This window comes from Archocentrus centrarchus, chromosome 24 (genome assembly GCF_007364275.1).
Source record: "Archocentrus centrarchus isolate MPI-CPG fArcCen1 chromosome 24, fArcCen1, whole genome shotgun sequence".
Lineage (NCBI taxonomy): Eukaryota > Metazoa > Chordata > Actinopteri > Cichliformes > Cichlidae > Archocentrus > Archocentrus centrarchus.
Genome location: NC_044369.1, coordinates 13,760,271 through 13,779,128, shown reverse-complemented (window position 1 = coordinate 13,779,128; position 18,858 = coordinate 13,760,271). Strand labels below are relative to the sequence as shown.

At 40.8% G+C, this 18,858-nt stretch overlaps 2 protein-coding genes across 3 annotated transcripts in view; one reads left to right on the top strand and one right to left on the bottom strand.

Annotated features, from left to right (window-relative positions):
- Nucleotides 1-3,396: 3,396 nt before the first annotated feature.
- Nucleotides 3,397-11,493, top strand: drc1 (dynein regulatory complex subunit 1 homolog (Chlamydomonas)). 2 transcript variants are annotated; one of them, XM_030721198.1, is made up of 17 exons: nt 3,410-3,566; nt 3,866-3,927; nt 5,121-5,244; nt 5,520-5,632; nt 5,744-5,927; nt 6,032-6,169; nt 8,220-8,300; nt 8,557-8,679; nt 8,861-8,988; nt 9,097-9,231; nt 9,322-9,694; nt 10,102-10,191; nt 10,295-10,378; nt 10,506-10,636; nt 10,788-10,940; nt 11,015-11,112; nt 11,409-11,493. In XM_030721198.1, exons 4-17 carry the CDS (start codon nt 5,592-5,594, stop codon nt 11,423-11,425), a joined length of 1,776 nt encoding a protein of 591 aa, XP_030577058.1. In that variant the 5' UTR covers nt 3,410-3,566; nt 3,866-3,927; nt 5,121-5,244; nt 5,520-5,591; the 3' UTR covers nt 11,426-11,493. The 2 variants fall into 2 exon arrangements, with proteins under 2 accessions (XP_030577057.1, XP_030577058.1); XM_030721197.1 differs by lacking the exon at nt 3,866-3,927 and having other exon boundaries at nt 3,397-3,566.
- Nucleotides 11,494-13,390: 1,897 nt separating this feature from the next.
- otofa (otoferlin a) overlaps nt 13,391-18,858 on the bottom strand; it is a 62,007-nt gene continuing 56,539 nt past the window's right edge. The window contains exons 42-44 of the mRNA XM_030721199.1: nt 17,962-18,140; nt 17,294-17,394; nt 13,391-15,364 (exon numbers count right to left, since the gene is read on the bottom strand). Of these exons, the coding sequence (XP_030577059.1) occupies nt 15,184-15,364; nt 17,294-17,394; nt 17,962-18,140 (461 nt within the window). The 3' untranslated portion in view covers nt 13,391-15,183. The remainder of the gene's footprint in view (nt 15,365-17,293; nt 17,395-17,961; nt 18,141-18,858) is intronic.

Genomic DNA, 18,858 nt, shown 5'->3' with positions numbered 1-18,858 from the left:
TGTTGGCTTAATTGATTGTTGATGCATAAAAATTATGACATGAAATTAAAAGGCCAAATTACCTAAAGATAAGATTGTAAGTAGCCTTCATTGCTCAAACTATAATACAACAAATGTGCAACATGTAAAAGAAAGTTGTATTTGTTTTCCTGCAGTGGCTTTTTTGTCTCTCTGCATCGACAGATAGATAGATAGACAGATAGATACTTTATTATCCCAATGGAAATTAGGGAGTTAAAGAGTTAAAGAAGTAGAAACAAAAGATTTGTTGGGGAAAATTACTGGGCACTTGTTTGCAGTGTATGCTGCACACATGGCAAAAACATACTTCCTTTTGCACACGTTACCTTGGGACAAGGCCAGTACATTTCATATTTGAAGAGTAGGGGGATGCTCTTCATGTTGTTTGTGAATCTGGCCTTCTGTTTTCATTTATTAAATCTAATTTTTTTCCAGTTCTTTTTGACTAGTTTGCTGTTCTTTGACAAGGTCATGGCCTTCTCTGGGCTAAACGTTGTTTTATTTCTTTTTTCCTTTTTTTTTTCCTGTATTCTGCAATCATCCTCCACTCTTTTGTATCCTGCCCCATGCTACAAAACAGTGAATGTCCCCTTCAATATGGCAATATTAAGGAACTCTTAGTTACGACTTAAAATGTTATGCAACCCCCCCCCCCCCCCTCCCCCCACACACACACACACATACACACACGCACCGACACACACACACACTAAGCTGTCAGTTAGTTAACTGGCTGAAGGTCAGGCTTAGATTATGCCCCTGGGTAATGAATATGATGCTTTGTTGAACAAGAAGTAAACATATGCCCCTGGGGGTAGGAATTAACGGACACACACACACACACACACACACATGCACCCTCTTTTACCAAGCGTATGTAGAGTGAATGGGGCTTATTATACACCTGCAAGTGGGGTCAAAGTCTGTCAATCCCTAGCTTATGGTATTATGATAGATTATAGAATCACTCTCTAATGACAGTCATTCAGTTTGTAATCTCAGCAGCTTGATGCAGAAGCACTCAGCATTCCAGCTAAGGGTCTGTTGAAAATAAGGCCTTTTCCTTATTCATTCCTCACTTCCCCTTTCCCAAAGGTCTTATGACAAGTCAGCTGTTAGTGACATCACAGATGCAGGATCATATGTCAGAAACCTTTGAGCCTGACTTATATCCCTTGCAACCATGGCCACTTGAGGCCAAAAGAGCGGTGAGGTGCCCCAGGGGGTGAAGGAAGGGGCGCTCTTCAGAGCAAGAACATCTGACCCATGTGTGAGTTTGTTTGTGTGGGCAACCAGACTGTGCCCATCTTGCCATCAGCTTGAGAAGACATCTGTCATATATGTGTGTGTGTGTGTGTGTGTGTGTGTGTGTGTGTGTGTGTGTGTGTGTGTGTGTGTGTGAACTGCAAATTCCAGATTCTGTTCATGTTAATATCTGGGTTCTGTTGATGAGCACACATGGCAATGAGTGAGGCATGGTGCTTGTCAAAAATAAATAAATATATAAATAGAAATACTTGTTTGTGGAACTTCAAATCATGTTTTGATCACAAGGTAGTAGCTCCATCTAAAGTCAGCTACGAAAATTACAGTAAAGTCTATTATGTGATAATACAGTTTTCATTCCTTTCTTTAGAAAAGAAAGGATCCCACCAAACTTTAAGACACCACTTTAAGGACTCTAGATGCAAAAACCTCGTTGGGTCTCATGTTGATTCAAAATCTCACTATTAGTTGTGTCTCTCGCTCTCTTCTGCTGAGCATGTGCCACTCCTGCACCCAAATGCTTTGTTAAAAAGTCATTTAGACCGTTGTAATGCTTCACTGGTGAAGCTAATGTCTTATGAGCCTACAATGAAAGGTACAAGATTAGGATGTCACATTTTCCAGAAAGGGCCCTTTTAGGGAGAGATCATTGCCACTGTCTGCACTGTCCTGCAGCATGGAAGCTGTTCCCACCTCCAAAATGATGTAGAGGGTTTGAAACCCGATAATGCCACTAGATGGCAGCACTAAGCCGTGTAAAGAGAATCTGTCTTTATTTATTTTTCCTGCGCATCTCCTGCAAGCTTAGAATATTTATGTTGGTAGAGTCACGTTTGAAAAATTCAAAACAAGAAAAGGGGGTCAGGGAGCTTAACAAACAGAGGCACACTGTAAACATGAACAGTCATTAGTAGCAGATAAAAGCAGAAAATGAAAAAAATCAACAACAACATGCCAGTAAACTCTGCTTTATTAATAAATGAAGGGATTATATAACGGACACCCGACACTAACGTCACTTTTAGTCTTTCAATGATCCAGGACGAATTATGCTAATAGAAGATATGTGTAAGAATTTGCAAAGGGAAAAAAAAATGAAGCATAGAGGCCAAGTGCACCCTGTGACTCAGTAGCGTGTAGAGCCACCTTTAGCAGTAATAGCTTGAAGTAATCGTTTTCTGTATGACTTCTAGTCTCATATTGTTGTGGAGGACTTTTGGCCCACTCTTCTCTTACAGTTTTGCTTCAAGTCATTGATATTTGGGAGCATACATTTATACACAGCTCTATCAATCAGGTTGAGGTCTGCACTTTGACTGGGCCACTGCAAAACCTTGATTTTGTTCTTCTTCATCCATTTAGTTGTAGATTTGCTGCTGTGCTTGGGATCATTGGCCCGTTGCACAGCCCAGTTTCAGCCAAGCTTTATCTGTTGACAAGTGGTCTTACATTTAACAAGAATAATTTGGTATAATGGTTGACTGCAAAGTGTCAAGGTCCTGCAGCTGCAGAACAAGCCTAAAACATCTGAATGCTCCAGACCAGCAAACTCAAAAAAATCCTGCTTTAACAGAAGTAGCCATGCATGCTGAAGATCGTTTAATAAAGTGCATTTAATTAGCAGCATCTGGCTGCTACTTATCCTATATTTATCTATATTCCTGTGGAAGCAGTGAGGGTGCAATTTCACAGGACTGCACATAGAGTCCTGTGAGAACTTTTTTTTTCATGACTGTGTGCCAAACTGGAGTTTTCTACCAACAAAGCTCCACCTCTTTGCTGTCTGTTGTTGTTGTTTGTTTTTTTTTAATTTAGAAAAAGTTAAAATGCCTGAATCTTTTCTAAAAACTGAGAATTCAATTGAAAACAACTGCAGAAACAGCTGGTTGTGTCACTATAGTTGTTTCTAGTGCTATACTCACTGTGGTCATTCGTATAAGAATGATAGCTAGACTGTGAACTGACATTAAAAACAACACGTAAATAACGACTGAGATTCTAATTATTGGCCTTTTTTATATTGTTTCAGGGGAAAATATTTTTACACAGCCACTCGTCCTAATTATTGACGGCGGTGTTTACGAGGGAACCTGAAGGTAGCTCCGTAGCCAAGGCAACGTACACCAAACAGACTAAACAGATCTTCTGCGGCAGTCTCTATCCTCACAGCGTACAGCGACCTTTCGACCTTGACTTTAACAGTGTAGTCCGAAAATGGAAGCTGACAAAGAATATGAAGAGGCGCCTGGACCTTCTGAACAGCAGGAGCATACGAACGGGTAACCTGCACCTTATTGTGGCTGAATACTGTGACAAGACTTACTGTAAAGAAAGCACAGCGACAGGAAGGAGGCTGAAAGAGCCTTGCATTACGTTGTACTTTCATTTTAAGTCTGATCAGTTATTAAATAGTCAAACTGGGCCATGGTAAGATGATTCTATTGATTTGAGATTGCTAATAAGCAAACTGACATTTTAAATGATGCATAATCCACATCGAGATAGGTTTTGTCAGTTAAAATGCGGATATTTCGCTAAAGAAGCCACGGTTTTATGAAGAGCATTTTTTTTTTTTCAGTTAAAATGGACCACCTCTGTAAAACCAGAAATCTGCGCAGTTTGCTGGATTGAAGCATTCAGGTGTGTGTTAGTACAATGCTATAATCTTCCCGGAAGTGGCTGTCCGAGCAGATTCACCCAAGCTCAGACTGTGCAATGCTCAGAGAAAGTGCAACACATCCGCAAGTTGCATCTCAGACTCTACAGGCCTCTACAGTTAGCCTATTAAATGCTAAAGTTCATAACAGTTAGAAAAAGACCGAACGGGTTGTTTGGAAGGATTTCCTGGAGAACGTTTCTTCTGTCTAAAAAGATCATGATGGCTTAGGTTTGCAAAGCTGCATCTGAACAAACCACAAGACTCGTTTTCTCCTGTCATTTGGACGATTGAGACCAGAGAGGGCATGTTTGGCTATAATGCACGGCGCCACATTTGGTGAAAACCAAAAACAAACACCTCATACAACCTGTCAAGCACGTTAGTGGAGGGGCGATGATTTGGACTGCAGACACAGGGCTTGCTCACCTTGCAGTCATTGAGTCCACCATGAACTCCTCTGTTTTCTAGTTAAATGTGAGACCATCTTTCCAATAGCTAAAACTTGGCAGAAACTGGGTTGTGCAACAGGACAACAATCCTTTCAGGCATTTAAGCTTTTTCTAAATGAAAAAAAAAAAGAATCAATCAGAGCTCAACCTGACTGAAATGCTGTGGTGGGACCTTAATAGAGCTGTGCATAAACAAATTCCTGCTAACTTCAGTGAATTGGAGCGACATTGTTAAGAAGAGTGGGGCAAAATTTCTCCACAATGACATGAGAAACTGTTAATCAGAAAATGATTACTTCAAGTTATTGCTGTTGAAGATGGTTCTATGAACTACGGAATTATGTGGTTTTCACAGGGATGCATAGAGTCCTGCGAGAACGATTTTTTTTCACGCGACTGTATATACAAACACTAACATACACACATGAACACAGTTGTACACACACTCACCGGAAAAGGAGAGGAATTGAGATAAGACAGAAAGTCTGTAAGAGAAGAGAATACAGTTGGGGGGTAGAGGAGAGGATGAGGGGACCTTTAATGTTATTGTCACATTTTCCATGACATTGAGGTTTATTGCAAGTTTAAATAAATTTTAAATTATTAGATTAGACCACAGTTAAATGTCATAAACTGTTTTTAAGTGTCCCCTGGTGATTAACCAAAAAGTGGCCCAGTTTGCCTGATATCACCTTACAGTTGCTAATTATATTGTACATTTATAGGGTCTCCATTTTTGAGGATGGGGAAGACCCCGCTGTGAAGGGGAAGGAGGAGTTCAAGCACAAGAGCAAAATCCAAGAAGAGGAGGAAAATCTTCATGCTTCCCCGTTATCGTCCTCGCTAATTGTAATGAAATTATTGCAATTTACAGTACATGCTTCTGGGCACTGAAGGGCATTTCTGAATATCTGTTTGTTTTTGTATTTCTTTTAAAATGAGTTTAGTTCATTTAATGTTGGGGAGAAGGTATCACAAAACTGTAAAAATGTCAGGATACTTCTATACTTAATTTAGCTGTATGTTTTCTGTCTCCCTTTATTTAAGTTCACTTTCATTTTTTTGGACATAATTTCTTGGAAATTTATTATTTTTTTCAATTGAATCTCATATTCATTGCTCAGAGGTTAAAGAACCTACAGAGAAACCTGACCACATCAGTGACCAACGTTCAAATTGCAGCTGATGCCAAAGACATGGAGCAAAGGTCAGCGAGGGAGCAGGACTGCATACTTAGGTATTTCTTTTAAATTGTATGCTCAATGTCCAGATAAACCTTTCTTCCATGCAGAATGCCTTGTCCCAAAATGGCTTATGTCAAATTGTACTATTTTTTTCCATTGCACAGACAGAAGCAACTGGAAAATTTTGCTAAGGCCAGTCAGGAAAAGTTTGAGGAGATCACAAGAGGGTGGACGATAGTTAGTGAGAATGTGCACTTCTCAGAACTGCAGAGAGCCCGGGACAGCCAGAAGCAGTTGTGTGCTGCCCTGGTAGAAGATAAGAGAAAATTCATAAGGGCCCAGCAACAGGTAAATTATATGGACATGAGCAAAAACATGATTTCACAGAATTTGCATTTGTACCCTGAAGCAATTGGTTATGACTTGGTTCTTTTTCTGCATTTGCTGAACAGGAGAGCAGGGTCAAAAACGATCAAGTTTTGAAGATGTTGCAAAGGCGTGATACAGAAATCAACCTGATGCTTGAGAGGATGGAGGAACAGTTTAAAAACCTGACCAAGGCCTACAGGGAGGAGCTCGCCCAGATTCAGGTAGAACAAGAGCCGAGTCACAAAGCAGCTTAAAATGATTTATAGTGCATCTGAATCTGTGAGGCAGTATCAGATGATTTCACATATCATACCTTAACTGTCTGGCTAAGCAGGAACGCTCGCCTGTTTGTCAGTGGGCCCACCACCTTGTTTAATTTTAGAATATCTCAAGAACTCTTGGGTGGATTGCCATAAACTTTTTGCAGGCATTTTTAACCAACAGAGGGCGAAAATAAATAACTAAACAGAATGGGAAAGAAAGGTGATGATTTCTAACTTTGATGATCTCCTGACTTGTCCTGCAGCACCACCGTGAGGTTGACATTTGCGTGGAATTTGTTGTCAGATTAGGTCTCTCCACCTTTGGTCATGTCACAAAAGGTGATACACAGCACTGTGGACTGGCCAGTATGATCTCTTTTCTGATGCGTTTTATTTGATAACAGTACACTCAGCGGCCACTTCGTTAGGCATGCCTTGCTAGTACTGGGTTATGCCTGCTTTCTGTCTTCAGAACTGCCTTAATTCTTCATGGGATAGAGTCATATTGACACGACAGCATTACACACGGTTGGTGTAGCTTTTTTGGCTGTATATCCATGATATGAACCTCCCATTCCACCACATCCCAAAGGTGCTCTATAGGTTTGATATCTTGTGACTGTGGAGGCTGTTTGACTACAATGAACTTGTTGTCATGTTCAAGAAGTCAGTTTAAGATGATTTGAGCTTTGTGACATGGCACATTATCCTGCAGGAAGCAGCCATCAGAAGATGGGCACACTGTGGTCATAAAGGGATGGGCATGGTCAGGAACAAGGCTATGGTAGTTAAGTGGTACAAAGAGTTGGTACAAAGAGGCCCAAAGTGTCCCAAGAAAATATCCCCACACCACTGCACCACCAGCATCAGCCTGAACCATTGATACAAGGCAGGATAGATCCATGCTTTTATGTCATTTATGCCAGATTCTGCAAATCCTGTGACAGAAATTGAGACTAATCAGACCTGGCAATGTTCTTCCATGCTTTTATTGTCCAGTTTTGGTGAGCCTGTGTGAATTATAGCCTCAGTTTCCTGCTTTTTTGCTGACAGGAGTGGCACCCAGTGTGGTCTTCTGCTGCTGTAACCCATCTGCTTCAAGGTCTGATGTCTGTTCAAAGATGCTCTTCTGCATACTTTGGCTATAACAAGTGGTTATTTGAGTAACTGTTGACTGTCTGCCAGCTTAAAGCAGTCTGGCCAGTCTCCTCTGATCTCTGCCATCAACAAGTCATTTTCACCCAGAGAACTGCTGCTAACTGGATATTTTCTCTTTTTTGGATGATTCTCTGTAAACTTTAGAGATGGTTGAGTGGGTAAATCCCAGTAGATCAGCAGTTTCTAAAATGCTCAGATCAAGCCATCTGGCACTAACAACTATGCCACTAGGTTAACTAGGTGTGCCTAACAAAGTGGCCAGTGCATGTATGTCTGAAGATCAGAAAGGGTGAGGGTTAAGAATAGAGATCGACTCATCCTGAAGGATTTCTAAACATGAACAGAAGTGAAGTCAATAGTATAAATACACCCTGTGGAAGGAACTCTTGACTTTGTGGGACCAGTTTGGGGATGAGCCCTTCCTGATCCAACATGATTTCATACTGCTTCTGGAAAGCCCTCCTAGAAGTTTTTATAGCTGCAAAGGGTGGGCCAACATCAGATTAAACCCCGTGGAAAATTTGATGTCACTCAAGTTCATATGCGTGTGAAGGCAGACGAGTGAATACTTTTGGCAATATAGTGTATCTTAAATTTCTGAAAAACAATTGCTTCATGAGGAAAACCTGCATTCATAAAATTTCTGTAACAAGAACAACAATTTAATGACTTTTTGTCACTTTTAGCACAGGCACCAGAAGCTAAGCTTCAACTATACTTTGTGATACAGTGCAAATGTGCACATGGAGTTACTGTAAAAGCATATTTAAGCCTTCTTTTACAAGTGGTAAAACCAATGTGATAGAATGCTGAAGAGGTCTTTCTTACTAATTGTCTGTTTTCTTGGCAGAGAGTTTGTGAGCAGGAAAATCTACTTATCAAAGACAAGGCTGAGTTGTCCAAACACATGAAGGAACATTTCGACAGAGAGGTCAGGATTTTTTAAATAAACACTTGCACGCGCACACACACACACACACACACACACACACACACACACACACACACACACACACACACACACACACACACACACACACACACACACACACACACACACACACAGCTGTGAGAAAATCAATGCTGGACCAATGCTTGTGCCTATCCTTCAGTGTCTTCTCTTGTCATTGATGCTAACATCTTACATTTATCAGCTCTGTATGTAATGAAATCCAACCTGTTTCTAGCTGGAGAGGGTGATGGAGAGAAGGAAGGAGGTTGAGGAGTCTGAAAAGGCAATTCACAATTTGATGTTGGAGACTACCAACAAAATCAGCATCATGCAGATTGAAGAAAATGTAAAGTCCCAGGTTTGTTGCACCCCAATACTTTATTATAATGTGATGAAGATTTGATGTTCTGTCATGCTGCCTCGGAACCCATTAATATAGTATACAGTGATAATGATTGTGTGCAAAAAATAAGATAAATGCTTTGCCGCTTGATGTACATAAATACTCAGTCTTGAAGTGCCCTTTCTTGCATTTACAGGTTGAGCATAAGAAGCAACAACAGATGAAGAGCGCGGCTCTTATTCTGAGACTTAAACAAATCAGAGATCTTGACAAGGAAATGCAAATCAAAGCCACCCTGGATGAAGAGAAGTGCAGGATATTAAGGTAGTAAAGCTTCTCTCATGAAAACATGCACATAAATACACTTGCACACACACACACACACACACACACACACATATGCACTGTTATGTTGATGGTTTTGTATTTCAGTGTTTCGAAAAAGGCGGAAAAGCTAAAATCCAAGTTTGCTGAACTAAAGGCAACGTTTAAGAAGCGGAGTCATTTCTTGTCCAAGGTCTACACACACTACAGCCAACAACATGAACGCATACAGAAGGAAGTCAAGTAAGTATTAATAATAATAGTTGTAATATTAAAAATAATAACAAATATACTTTTTTCTGTTCAACTCCAACCCTTCTTCACTTCATTTAGGCACGCTGTAGTCGCCGATATCCGAAGGTTTGAGGAGATGTGGGTAACGTTGGAGGAAGAGGTGACGCAACTAGCGGAGAAGGCTTTGGCCATTGACTTTCTGATCTGCAAGCAGCACCTTGGTTTAGCCTGGGAGTGTCCTTCAGCAACCTTCATGGAGTCACCTGGTCCCATCAGTTCTCAGAAACATGCCACTAGCCCCACCCGTCAGCTGTTTCAAGCCAGCGATGCTTCACAATGCAGCCAGGGGATGATGGATTCATCAGTCGGGCCCGACCTGGAGACTGACTCGGAGGACGGCGCAGGAGTGGAGCAAGGGAAGTTGTCCTCTGAGACGCTGATGAAAGTGATGGAGCTGCTTTGTGATGAAACGGTTAGAAACAAGTTCAGGATTCATGTTTATGTACAGTGACAGTATGCAGGTGGTTTTGTAGAACAGGAATGGCACAAAATACATTCACAAATATGCAGTATTTAGATCATAATAAACATAACACACATCTCAGTCATAACATGAGAATACATTACGTGACGTTTTTGTCAGGTTGAGCGTTTCAGTTTTACACTCAAGATTTGTGTAAAGGTGTCAGGTTTTATTACAGAAATGCTTTCGTTGTAAATAAAATGTCACGGCTCCTGGGAAATGTCTTTGTCTGTAAGAGGTCTTCAAACAGGCTGATTAACAGTTTTGACAATGCTTCTTGTGTCGTGATCCACTCTTAACTTTGAATCATTTGAAATTAAAAGAGCCTTTAAGCAAAAATCTTCTTCCCATCTTAGGGATTCCTGGTTGAAAGTAAACTCCTGAACTTGCTGCCCACCCTGGAGAAACGTGAACAGTTTGTTGTGAAGCTCTATTCTCTCTTTAGCGTGAGTTCATGTTTGGTACGCTTTAGTACTTAGTAGCTGCTTTTAGGTGGCATCTATCAGTTACTGTTGAAAAACCAGGCATGATGTTTTTTTTCTCTTTTAGGCTTTGGGCCTTGAAGAAAAGGATGTACCCAAGTTGGCTGAGTTCTTGTTAAATTATGAACATCAGCAGAGAGCGCAGACCGAGGTGAGGAGGGAAAGAGATTAAGAGAGCAGTGGGTGGTTTTGAACATCAGCTTGTGCTGAATATAGGCTTTGTGATTAGACAACTACTGTTCCTCCATCTTCTATCAGTGTTTTTGTTCTGCCTGCAGGGTGTTTTTGCTGAGTGCAGTGAGATGGCAGAGGCCGTGGAGACCAGCGCCACAGCTGATACGGCTTCTGAACTCATTCATCCTAACCACGTCCTGCCGGCTTTAAAAAGTTTCCTTGAGCAGTACAGGAAGTAAGACCACATACTGAATTATCAAACCATTATACAAGCTTCTCATTTACGAGTGTCTGTTTTAATGATTTTAACCCAGCAGCTGAAGGGAAATGATCTTCTCTCTCGCTCCATGTGTTTTATACTAATTTTTTCCTGCTGCTTTTTAAAGAGAGAGCTCTGCCTACCAACATTCCAGTTTAGGGTCTCCAGAAGCCAGCGATACTTCAGTGAACGACGCCTACTGGAATAGTTTGGGTAACATCATCTCTGAAGACAGACTCAAACTGTGGGATGTAGTGAAAAGGAAGCTAAACCAGTATGAGTGAGTAACACGCACAGAAAGCAGGAATACATCTGAATCAAGTCAGTCATTTTTGTGTGTTTGTGTCTTTCCAGAAAAGTCCTGATGGAGATCTCCGAGTCTGACCCTGAAACTGAGCCCCTGAGGCAGGAAAACACTGAATTGCGGATGGAGCTGCAACAGATGCTGAGTAGTATGTGTGCTTGTGTTTATTGTAGTTTTCCACCTTGGTGTCACATGCAAGAAAACATGAATTATCCAGGTTTCCTTTGTCATATTTGATAGAATTTTGGTCTGACATCTTTAAACCAGTTATTGGTATAATTATGAAATTTCCAATACTTACTTCCTATACAATGAATTAAGTAATAAAATAAACACTTATCAAATTAAACTATAATCACATAACAATCAGTAAAACAAAAAGGCTTTAAAACTCATACTGAGCAGAACATCATGCATCTAACATCATCTTTTCCTCTCTGACAGGTACTCTGGAGGTATAATTAATGAATAATTACTGCGGAGCTCCTTTGTGTTCATTTGAAAAATAAAGACCACCCTTAAATGATGATGTAATGGCAAGTTTTTATTTTATACAAACTTAAAAGAAAAATAGTCTTACAGTGCAGTTAATCAAACACATACATTAGTTCAGTGTCTACAAAACACCACACAGAGGATTTGTGTGTGGGGGTCAGCTCTACCCAGCAATGTTAAACAGCTTGTGGCTAATTGCTGAGGGCAGAGAGAAGAAGAGCAGAACCAGAAAGATCAGACCCAGCACAGCAGCCAGCAGCACCAGACAATGCAGCTTGTAGTGCCTCCAGGCCAGGATACACATGGTCCTCGCAGGGGCCAGCAGCCACGACATGCTGGCATTGGGACGACTGCACAGAAATTAAACAGCAGTCATATATCACTGGAAGAAAAAACAAAGCTCCCACTCTGTCACAGTCTGAGATTGTTAACTTTGGAGCTGATTGAGAAAATTAGTCAGTAATCAGTGGAAGACATGAATTAACATAAGCAATTATTTGTAGCTTTCTGATCGACCTGGTGATTCTAAGTCCAATATTGCCTTTCTTTTTGGCTCTGTTTTGGAGACTGCTAACATCTGAAGGAAATACCTAAGGGAAATATGTGCTAAATGCTCCTCTATGTTTGTGAACTAGTCACTACCTGAGCTGTCCCTGCAGTTCAATTTAGTTTTATCTATATGCCACCAATTCACAACAACAGTGCTTTATAGGTGCTTTATATTGTAAAGACCCTACAATATTAGAAAGAAACCCCAACAGTCACACGCTCTATCCCTATCCCTCTGATATACTCATTTCTAATCCTGTCCATCCTGGTCACACCCAGTGAAACTCTTAACATTTTCAACTCTGACACCGCCAGCTCGGCCTCCTGTCTCGTTAGTGCCACCGTCTCCAAACTGTACACCATAGCAGGTCTCACTGTCATCTTGTAATCCTTCACTTTCACTCTTGCTGCTTCTGTCACAAATCACCCCAGACACTCGTCTCCACCCTCTCCACCCTGCCTGCACTCTCTTCTTCACCTCTCTTGTGTACTGTCTATTGCTTTGGATGGCTGACCCCAAGTACAGTATAAACTATACTCATCTACCTTCACTGTCTCCCTCTCATCCACACACATGTATTCTGTCTTGCTTCTACTGGCTTCTCTCCAGAGCATACCTTCACCTCTCTACAACCACGTACAAGACCATAATTAAATAATTATTGTTTTGCTTTAACATCAAGATGAATTTGGTTTTATTAAATACCCCAGGCTACCACTAGCTGTCAGATTGTGAATGAGGTTGCTTTGAGTTCTGGGAGCCTAGAACTGTAATCAGACTGCATTCTTTTCTCGGAATAAAAGATATAAAATCTTTTTGTACACAGGTTGAGGGTTTTATGTGGACTAAAATGTGCAACAAAATAAATTAAAGCATGTTAATAAACTATATAAACTTCAGACCTTGAAGTGATTCTTATTTCCCAATTTGACACAACGTGAAACTCCTGGGCTTAGGAGTTGTGATGAAATCATTAATGGCATCCTCCTCCACTTTTGGTGCTTTGAGCCACACGGGGGTAAGTGTCATTATAGTCAAGAAATGGTAAATCATCACTCATCAAATAATTTAGAGGATAACTAGCACTACAGGCGTGAGTTAAACTATGTATGTGGGGCAACTGTCTATTATAAAATTACCATTTACAGCTACTTTATAAACATGTTTGCCATGTAATTCCAGTTTATTTCAAATTGTCAAAACAAACAAACAAAAAATGCTACACACATTTTGAAACATGTATATAAATGCACAAACCCCACTGTAAAAACAGGCAAGTTTATTGCAAACAGTAACTGATCAGTGAAACACAATGTCACAAGCAAAGATTGTAACTACAGGCAAACTAAAAAAAAAAGGGGGGGGGGGGGGGCACGTCTGATATGGAGACAGAAACCAGAGTTTTCAGAAGCGCATTTTAATCAAATTCCCATAAAAATCATTTTCACATTTTCTTTTAACGTTAAAGACGACAGGGTTGGTGATTTGGTTTGCGTCAAGCTGGAAAGACAAGTCATGCCAACACACATGACCTCTCCGGTCAGTTATCACAGTGATGCATGCATATTAACATATACTGTAGACAACAGTGATCACCTTTACATGTCTGTAACTTTGGAGGATTATTAAACAGACCCTGGTCAAATGATATTCACAAATAATTAGTTTCATTTTCCTCTTGGAATTTTATCAGTGAGGATCACGAGTCAGAAGACTGGGCATTGCACGCACGCACACACAAAAGGAGAGTACCGACTAAATACAGGAGATCCAGAGGGAAGCAGCTGGGAACAACTGTGCTTGTACAGTCAACACAATTATAAAAATGAGGGAAAGAGCTGAATCATTTCCAAACCCTGTTTGACCCAAGTCTGCGTTGTTTCTTTTGATTCTAGTGAGGAAATCTTTAACACTGCAGTTAAACTAAACTCCACAACAGTGCTTATTAATTATATGATTAATTCTGAAGTCACCTTGTTCTATGTCTCATCGAAATTCAATAGCAAAATAGAATTATTTTGTTTCATTATTATTATTATTATTATATAAGTGTGCAAAACTGCAATACCAATAACAGTTAAAAAAGGTAACACTTTAACCCCCTTGCTGTCATTTATAAGCATTAAATAGACATTTCATATACAGGTTATAACAAACGCGAATGGAAATGGAAATAGGAGTGTTTATAATGTCTGCTGTAGGCAGTGATAAATGAAAGCTGGGTTATAAATTGAGTAACTTTTATAACTGTCAACAACATTTCTGACATTTCTGAGGTCCACGATCATCAGAATTGATATTCAATGGCACAGCTCTGTTCTGAGACAGGCATCAATGATGTGGCACTGATTAAGTCAGAAGCAGCATGAGAAGGAGGGGCTGGAATGGATGTGGGTTGCAAAGCAGCTTGCAGTTGTGCAGCAAATGTGGGCAGGCTAAAGCATCTTAAATAGAATGGAAAGGTATAATCTGAGGCATTAGCTGTGAGCCGGCATTGATATCAGCTTATCTGCAGGGACTTATTCAATTTGTCTACATTGTAATACCACACCACAAACCATTAACTCATTGTCTATATAGTGCTTATAAATTAAAGAGCTGAATTAAAGTGTTACCCAACGTATTGTTTATTTGTTCCCTGTTAAGATAAATCAATAGACAGTAATGAGAGGTCATATAGTATGACTTGAAAGTGCAATCGCCTGACCACTAACCCTAAAACACTCAAAGAAACTGAGAGCTAAAACAAATAAGGAACCATTCACTATCATGTGGCATTGCTTCAGAAGATTTTCAAGTTAGATCAGGGGTTACTTTGTGGCGTGTGATTGCTGTCTAATTAGCTAAAAGGATGGAGTCCAAATACTGTACATTAGATTTGTTAGGCGTTTTGCAGAGCTGTTAAGTAGATCTTCGGACCAGGGGGGTAAGGATGGGGGCAGTGGGGTGGTCACTTTCGATGGTGTTTCCTTCTCCCCTCAGTGTTAAGAGGGAAGGTATGAGCTGATTATGAAGATCAGAATAGATTAAGGAGGAGAAAATAAAGTAATCCTTCTGCCTCCCTTCTTGTGAGCGAGCCAGCATCTAGCATCAGTGTCTCTCCCATTCACTTATCTATCCATTCTTCCATCTATTCGTGTGGCCACGCCCCCTCCCCATCCTCCCAGTAGTGACTTAGGCCCCCAGCAGCTTCTTGACAAGGTAGCCTGGCATGCTGTAGAGGAAGAGGCCCACCATGATGAGCAGCAGCAGGGCCAGCACTATCTTGATGATCAGCCACTTGTAGCGGTTGCACACCAGGTAGCGGATTGCTTTCAGCGGGCTCAGGAACCACAGGAAGGTGGTGTCTGGGCGACTGGACGGGTCAGGTGTAGTTTTTAGAGGAGGAAAATAAAGAAATGGTGAGGAAGACATGGAGGTGGATGGAGGGTTGAGTTAAAGGAGGGTGACGAGGAGTGAGTAACAGTGGACAATGAGAGGGAGCAAACAAAAGAGGAGAAAAAAAAGAAAGAAAGAGAAAGCTGGAGTTAGTAAGCCATGTTGCAATCGTGAATATTATTTCTTGCTACAGCATGCTCACAGTCTATGTTTCTATCAGTATTATGTTTCAGAGGAGCAAAAAACCACATCACAGAGTGAAAGCTTTCTAATATGTGGGATGAGTATGTTGACACATGTAAATGGGTGGATGGATGATCGACCAACACCTCCAAACACTGACATTTCTGGCAAATTTCTGGCGATATTTTCACCTCTCTCTTTTACATTTTAACATGCTTTAGTTTAACACAAATTTATTCTGAGTTGTAACACACATTGGTACTGTCACTCCTCCTCTCATTTCCTGTCCTCGTGTGTTTCCTACTAGTGTGATTACCTGCTCTGACCTAACGTGAACCACCTGTGTGTAACGATCCTTGCCGCTCCCGGTCTTCGGTCTTTCTGTGTCGAGTGTGACTCTGCCTTTTTTTCTACTTTTGTCGTTCGGCCTTCTCCCTGTCTGATTCGTTTGCTGAACCCTTTTCCTATTACAATCATTTGGTTCTTTTGAGTCTGTGTTTTCTTGTTATCACAGATATGACTGTCTTATACAGAGCGCATTAATGAGGCAATCCAAATATGCATAATAATGCTGAACTGTTCTGTACTGAAAGAAATAAAATTTATCTCATAATTAGCCTTGAAAAAAATCTGCAGATACAGTAACATTATTTTCTTTTGCTTAGTTTTTGTGAAAGCACTGAAACCAGAACATCCTGGATGCAACTTTAATCTATCTATACCTTTCCCATCTCAACCATCCCACTCAATATCGCCATGGATATTTCAACCACCTTGTTCACCTTTGCCTAAAAGTGTCCTTACATGTCTCCATACTAAACAGTTGGTCACAGAGAAGATTTACATTGACACTTGGTGGAAAAAGATACTGGCTTACACAAAGGGCTGAGACAAGATGCAGCAAAGGGTACAGAAGACTAGTCTACTTATAAGACAGCAGGGAAGACTAACAAACTGAGCCTGGACAGAAGGGGAGGGGCTAATTAAAACAGGTGAATCCAGGAAGCAAAGGAGGCAAAAAGAGAAGCAGACACACTGAGGAGGGGGCGGAGGCTACCAGCACGTCAGGCCCCCAGCATCTTCTTGACCAGGTAGCCAGGGATTGAGTAGAGGAAGAGGCCCAGCATGAGCAGCAGCAGAATCAGTCCCAGGGCCTTGAGGATCAGCCAGCGGTAGTTGTGCCAGATGAAGTAACAAATGGACTTCAGAGGGGTCAGAAACCACATAAGACTGGTGTCCGGGCGACTTTGTGGAAGAAGGAAGAGAAAGAGGGAGGGAAGGAATGCAGATGAGGCAAACAGAGGGAGAAAGGGTAAGGAGAAGAAGAATAACATGCACAAAAAAAGGGGGAGGGATGAGGGGAGAGACAGGGAGACAGTTGAAGAGATGATAGGAGGAGAAACTAGTGTGTAACAGCGGCCTTTTGACAGTGCAGAAAGCAGCGCTGGGGCAAATAGGATAAAGCTTTATATCTTTTTAAAAATATGTAACATTGTAAGTAGTTTGTACTTGTAATGTTTTGGCACGTTGCTTTTTGCACTGCAAGAATGATTTTTCCTGAAGGCAAAGTAAAAGTAACGCTTGCTCATGTCTGTGTCTTTGTCTGTTCCGGATAAGTGTTGACATTTTTAAATTCTGAAACCAGTGTGTGTGTGTGCGTGTGTGTTTGCAAAAACTTGAGTTCTTGTATATTTTTGGTAAACACAACCTGTCAATAACTTACTTTGGTTTTTCCAGTGGATCAGGCTCATTTCGTCCCAGTCCAACAGGACTTTTCTCGGCTTCCTCTGCTGTCACCAGGTGAAGCTCAGCCTCAACCTTCCCCTGTGATGGCATCGATAACATAAAGATCAAAATAAAGAAATCCCTCCACATACAAAATATTGACTACAGAATACCAATTTTCTTGGCAAAGAGGATATTTGTGTACTATAGTAAAATGCTCCTTAGCAAAGACACAAAATGTAAACAAGCATTTAAAGGAATTCATTCATGTGGGGACTTTTTAGAAGCTGGTATCTTAAATGAAAACAAGTGGATTAATGCACACACACGCACATACACACACACACACACACACAAACACAATTCTCTTCAAACCTTTTAAGTGGAGATGGAAATGTTTGCTTTGAATTTACTTTGCAACCATCTCTTTCTTCATCAAATTGAAGAATTGAATTCTGAGCTCTTAATTGTATTACTCTTTACTTTTTCTCTTTCATACTACTAATCTTATGCGAGGCTTTACTCCTTTGATGGTGGTTTTCTAACGACAATTGAAGTGACATTTATTGATAAGTATTATAATATACTAATAATGTAATAGATTTGAGAGGACTTCACATGTGGCGTCCTGATTTTGCTCTTTTTTTCCCCCTACAACCATCTTACCGTGAGCTCCATTTCATCGTTTTCATTACGGGCTACAAACGGCCACCATCCTTTGACCCTCTTTTGTTTGAAGATTGAAATGGTTGGCAGATCCTGCTCATTTCGGATCATGTCAAGAGTGCACTGCTTGGCTGTCTTTGCACCCCGAGGAAAACGGTTTAGGTCCAGCTCGATTGCACCTGGGGGAGGTGAAAGCAAAAACTGTCAGTTTGGGACAACCAGCACTCTGCTGTCAGACACTGAGGTTGGCAAGACTCCTGGTAAAGACTAAGGCAAAATAAAAGGATGATTTAGCTGAGAACAAACAGCTAAAAAGTAAGTGAGCCATAAATGTATTTATATCAAATTAATGTTTTTTTTGTTCCTTCTGTGCCTGTGCAGGTTCTCTCTATGTATTCCAGGTTTCTCCCCAAGTCCACAGACATGCATGTTCGGTTAATCTGTGTTTCTAAATTAAGGTGTGTGTGAGAGTGCGGATAGTTGTCTGTCTCTCTGTATTGGCCCTGTGATGGACTGGTAACTTGTCCTCCGCCTTTCCCCTGTGACAACTGGGATGGGCTCCCCAAGATGCTGAACTGGATAAGCACCTAAGTAGATGGATGGATGGCTGAAATTACAACAGTCTACAACTACATGAGCATTTGTGAGGTTGTAGTTACTGTCAGAGCTCTGTTGATTAGAAAGCTGGTGCCACTGGACTAACGTGTTCAACGTGGCAATATTAAACATGTAGATTTTTAGCATGTACAATGATTCAGCCTCATGGATCCAAAAGCACAATTGAGACTAATGGGAACGTTTGTAGTTCCATAGGTATTTGTTCATAAATTTAAATATTGGAATTTTATTGTGTGATGATGGTTGTAAAGGAAGTGGCATGGGAACACTGAAGTTATT

Bases quoted from the DNA above. Each gene is read 5' to 3' on its own strand.
- drc1 (XM_030721197.1), top strand. From the start codon at position 3,502: ATGGAAGCTGACAAAGAATATGAAGAGGCGCCTGGACCTTCTGAACAG. The intron at 5,245-5,519 runs GTAATGAAATTA...TTCATTGCTCAG, and splicing joins CGTTATCGTCCTCGCTAATT to AGGTTAAAGAACCTACAGAG. The intron at 5,928-6,031 runs GTAAATTATATG...TTTGCTGAACAG, and splicing joins TCATAAGGGCCCAGCAACAG to GAGAGCAGGGTCAAAAACGA.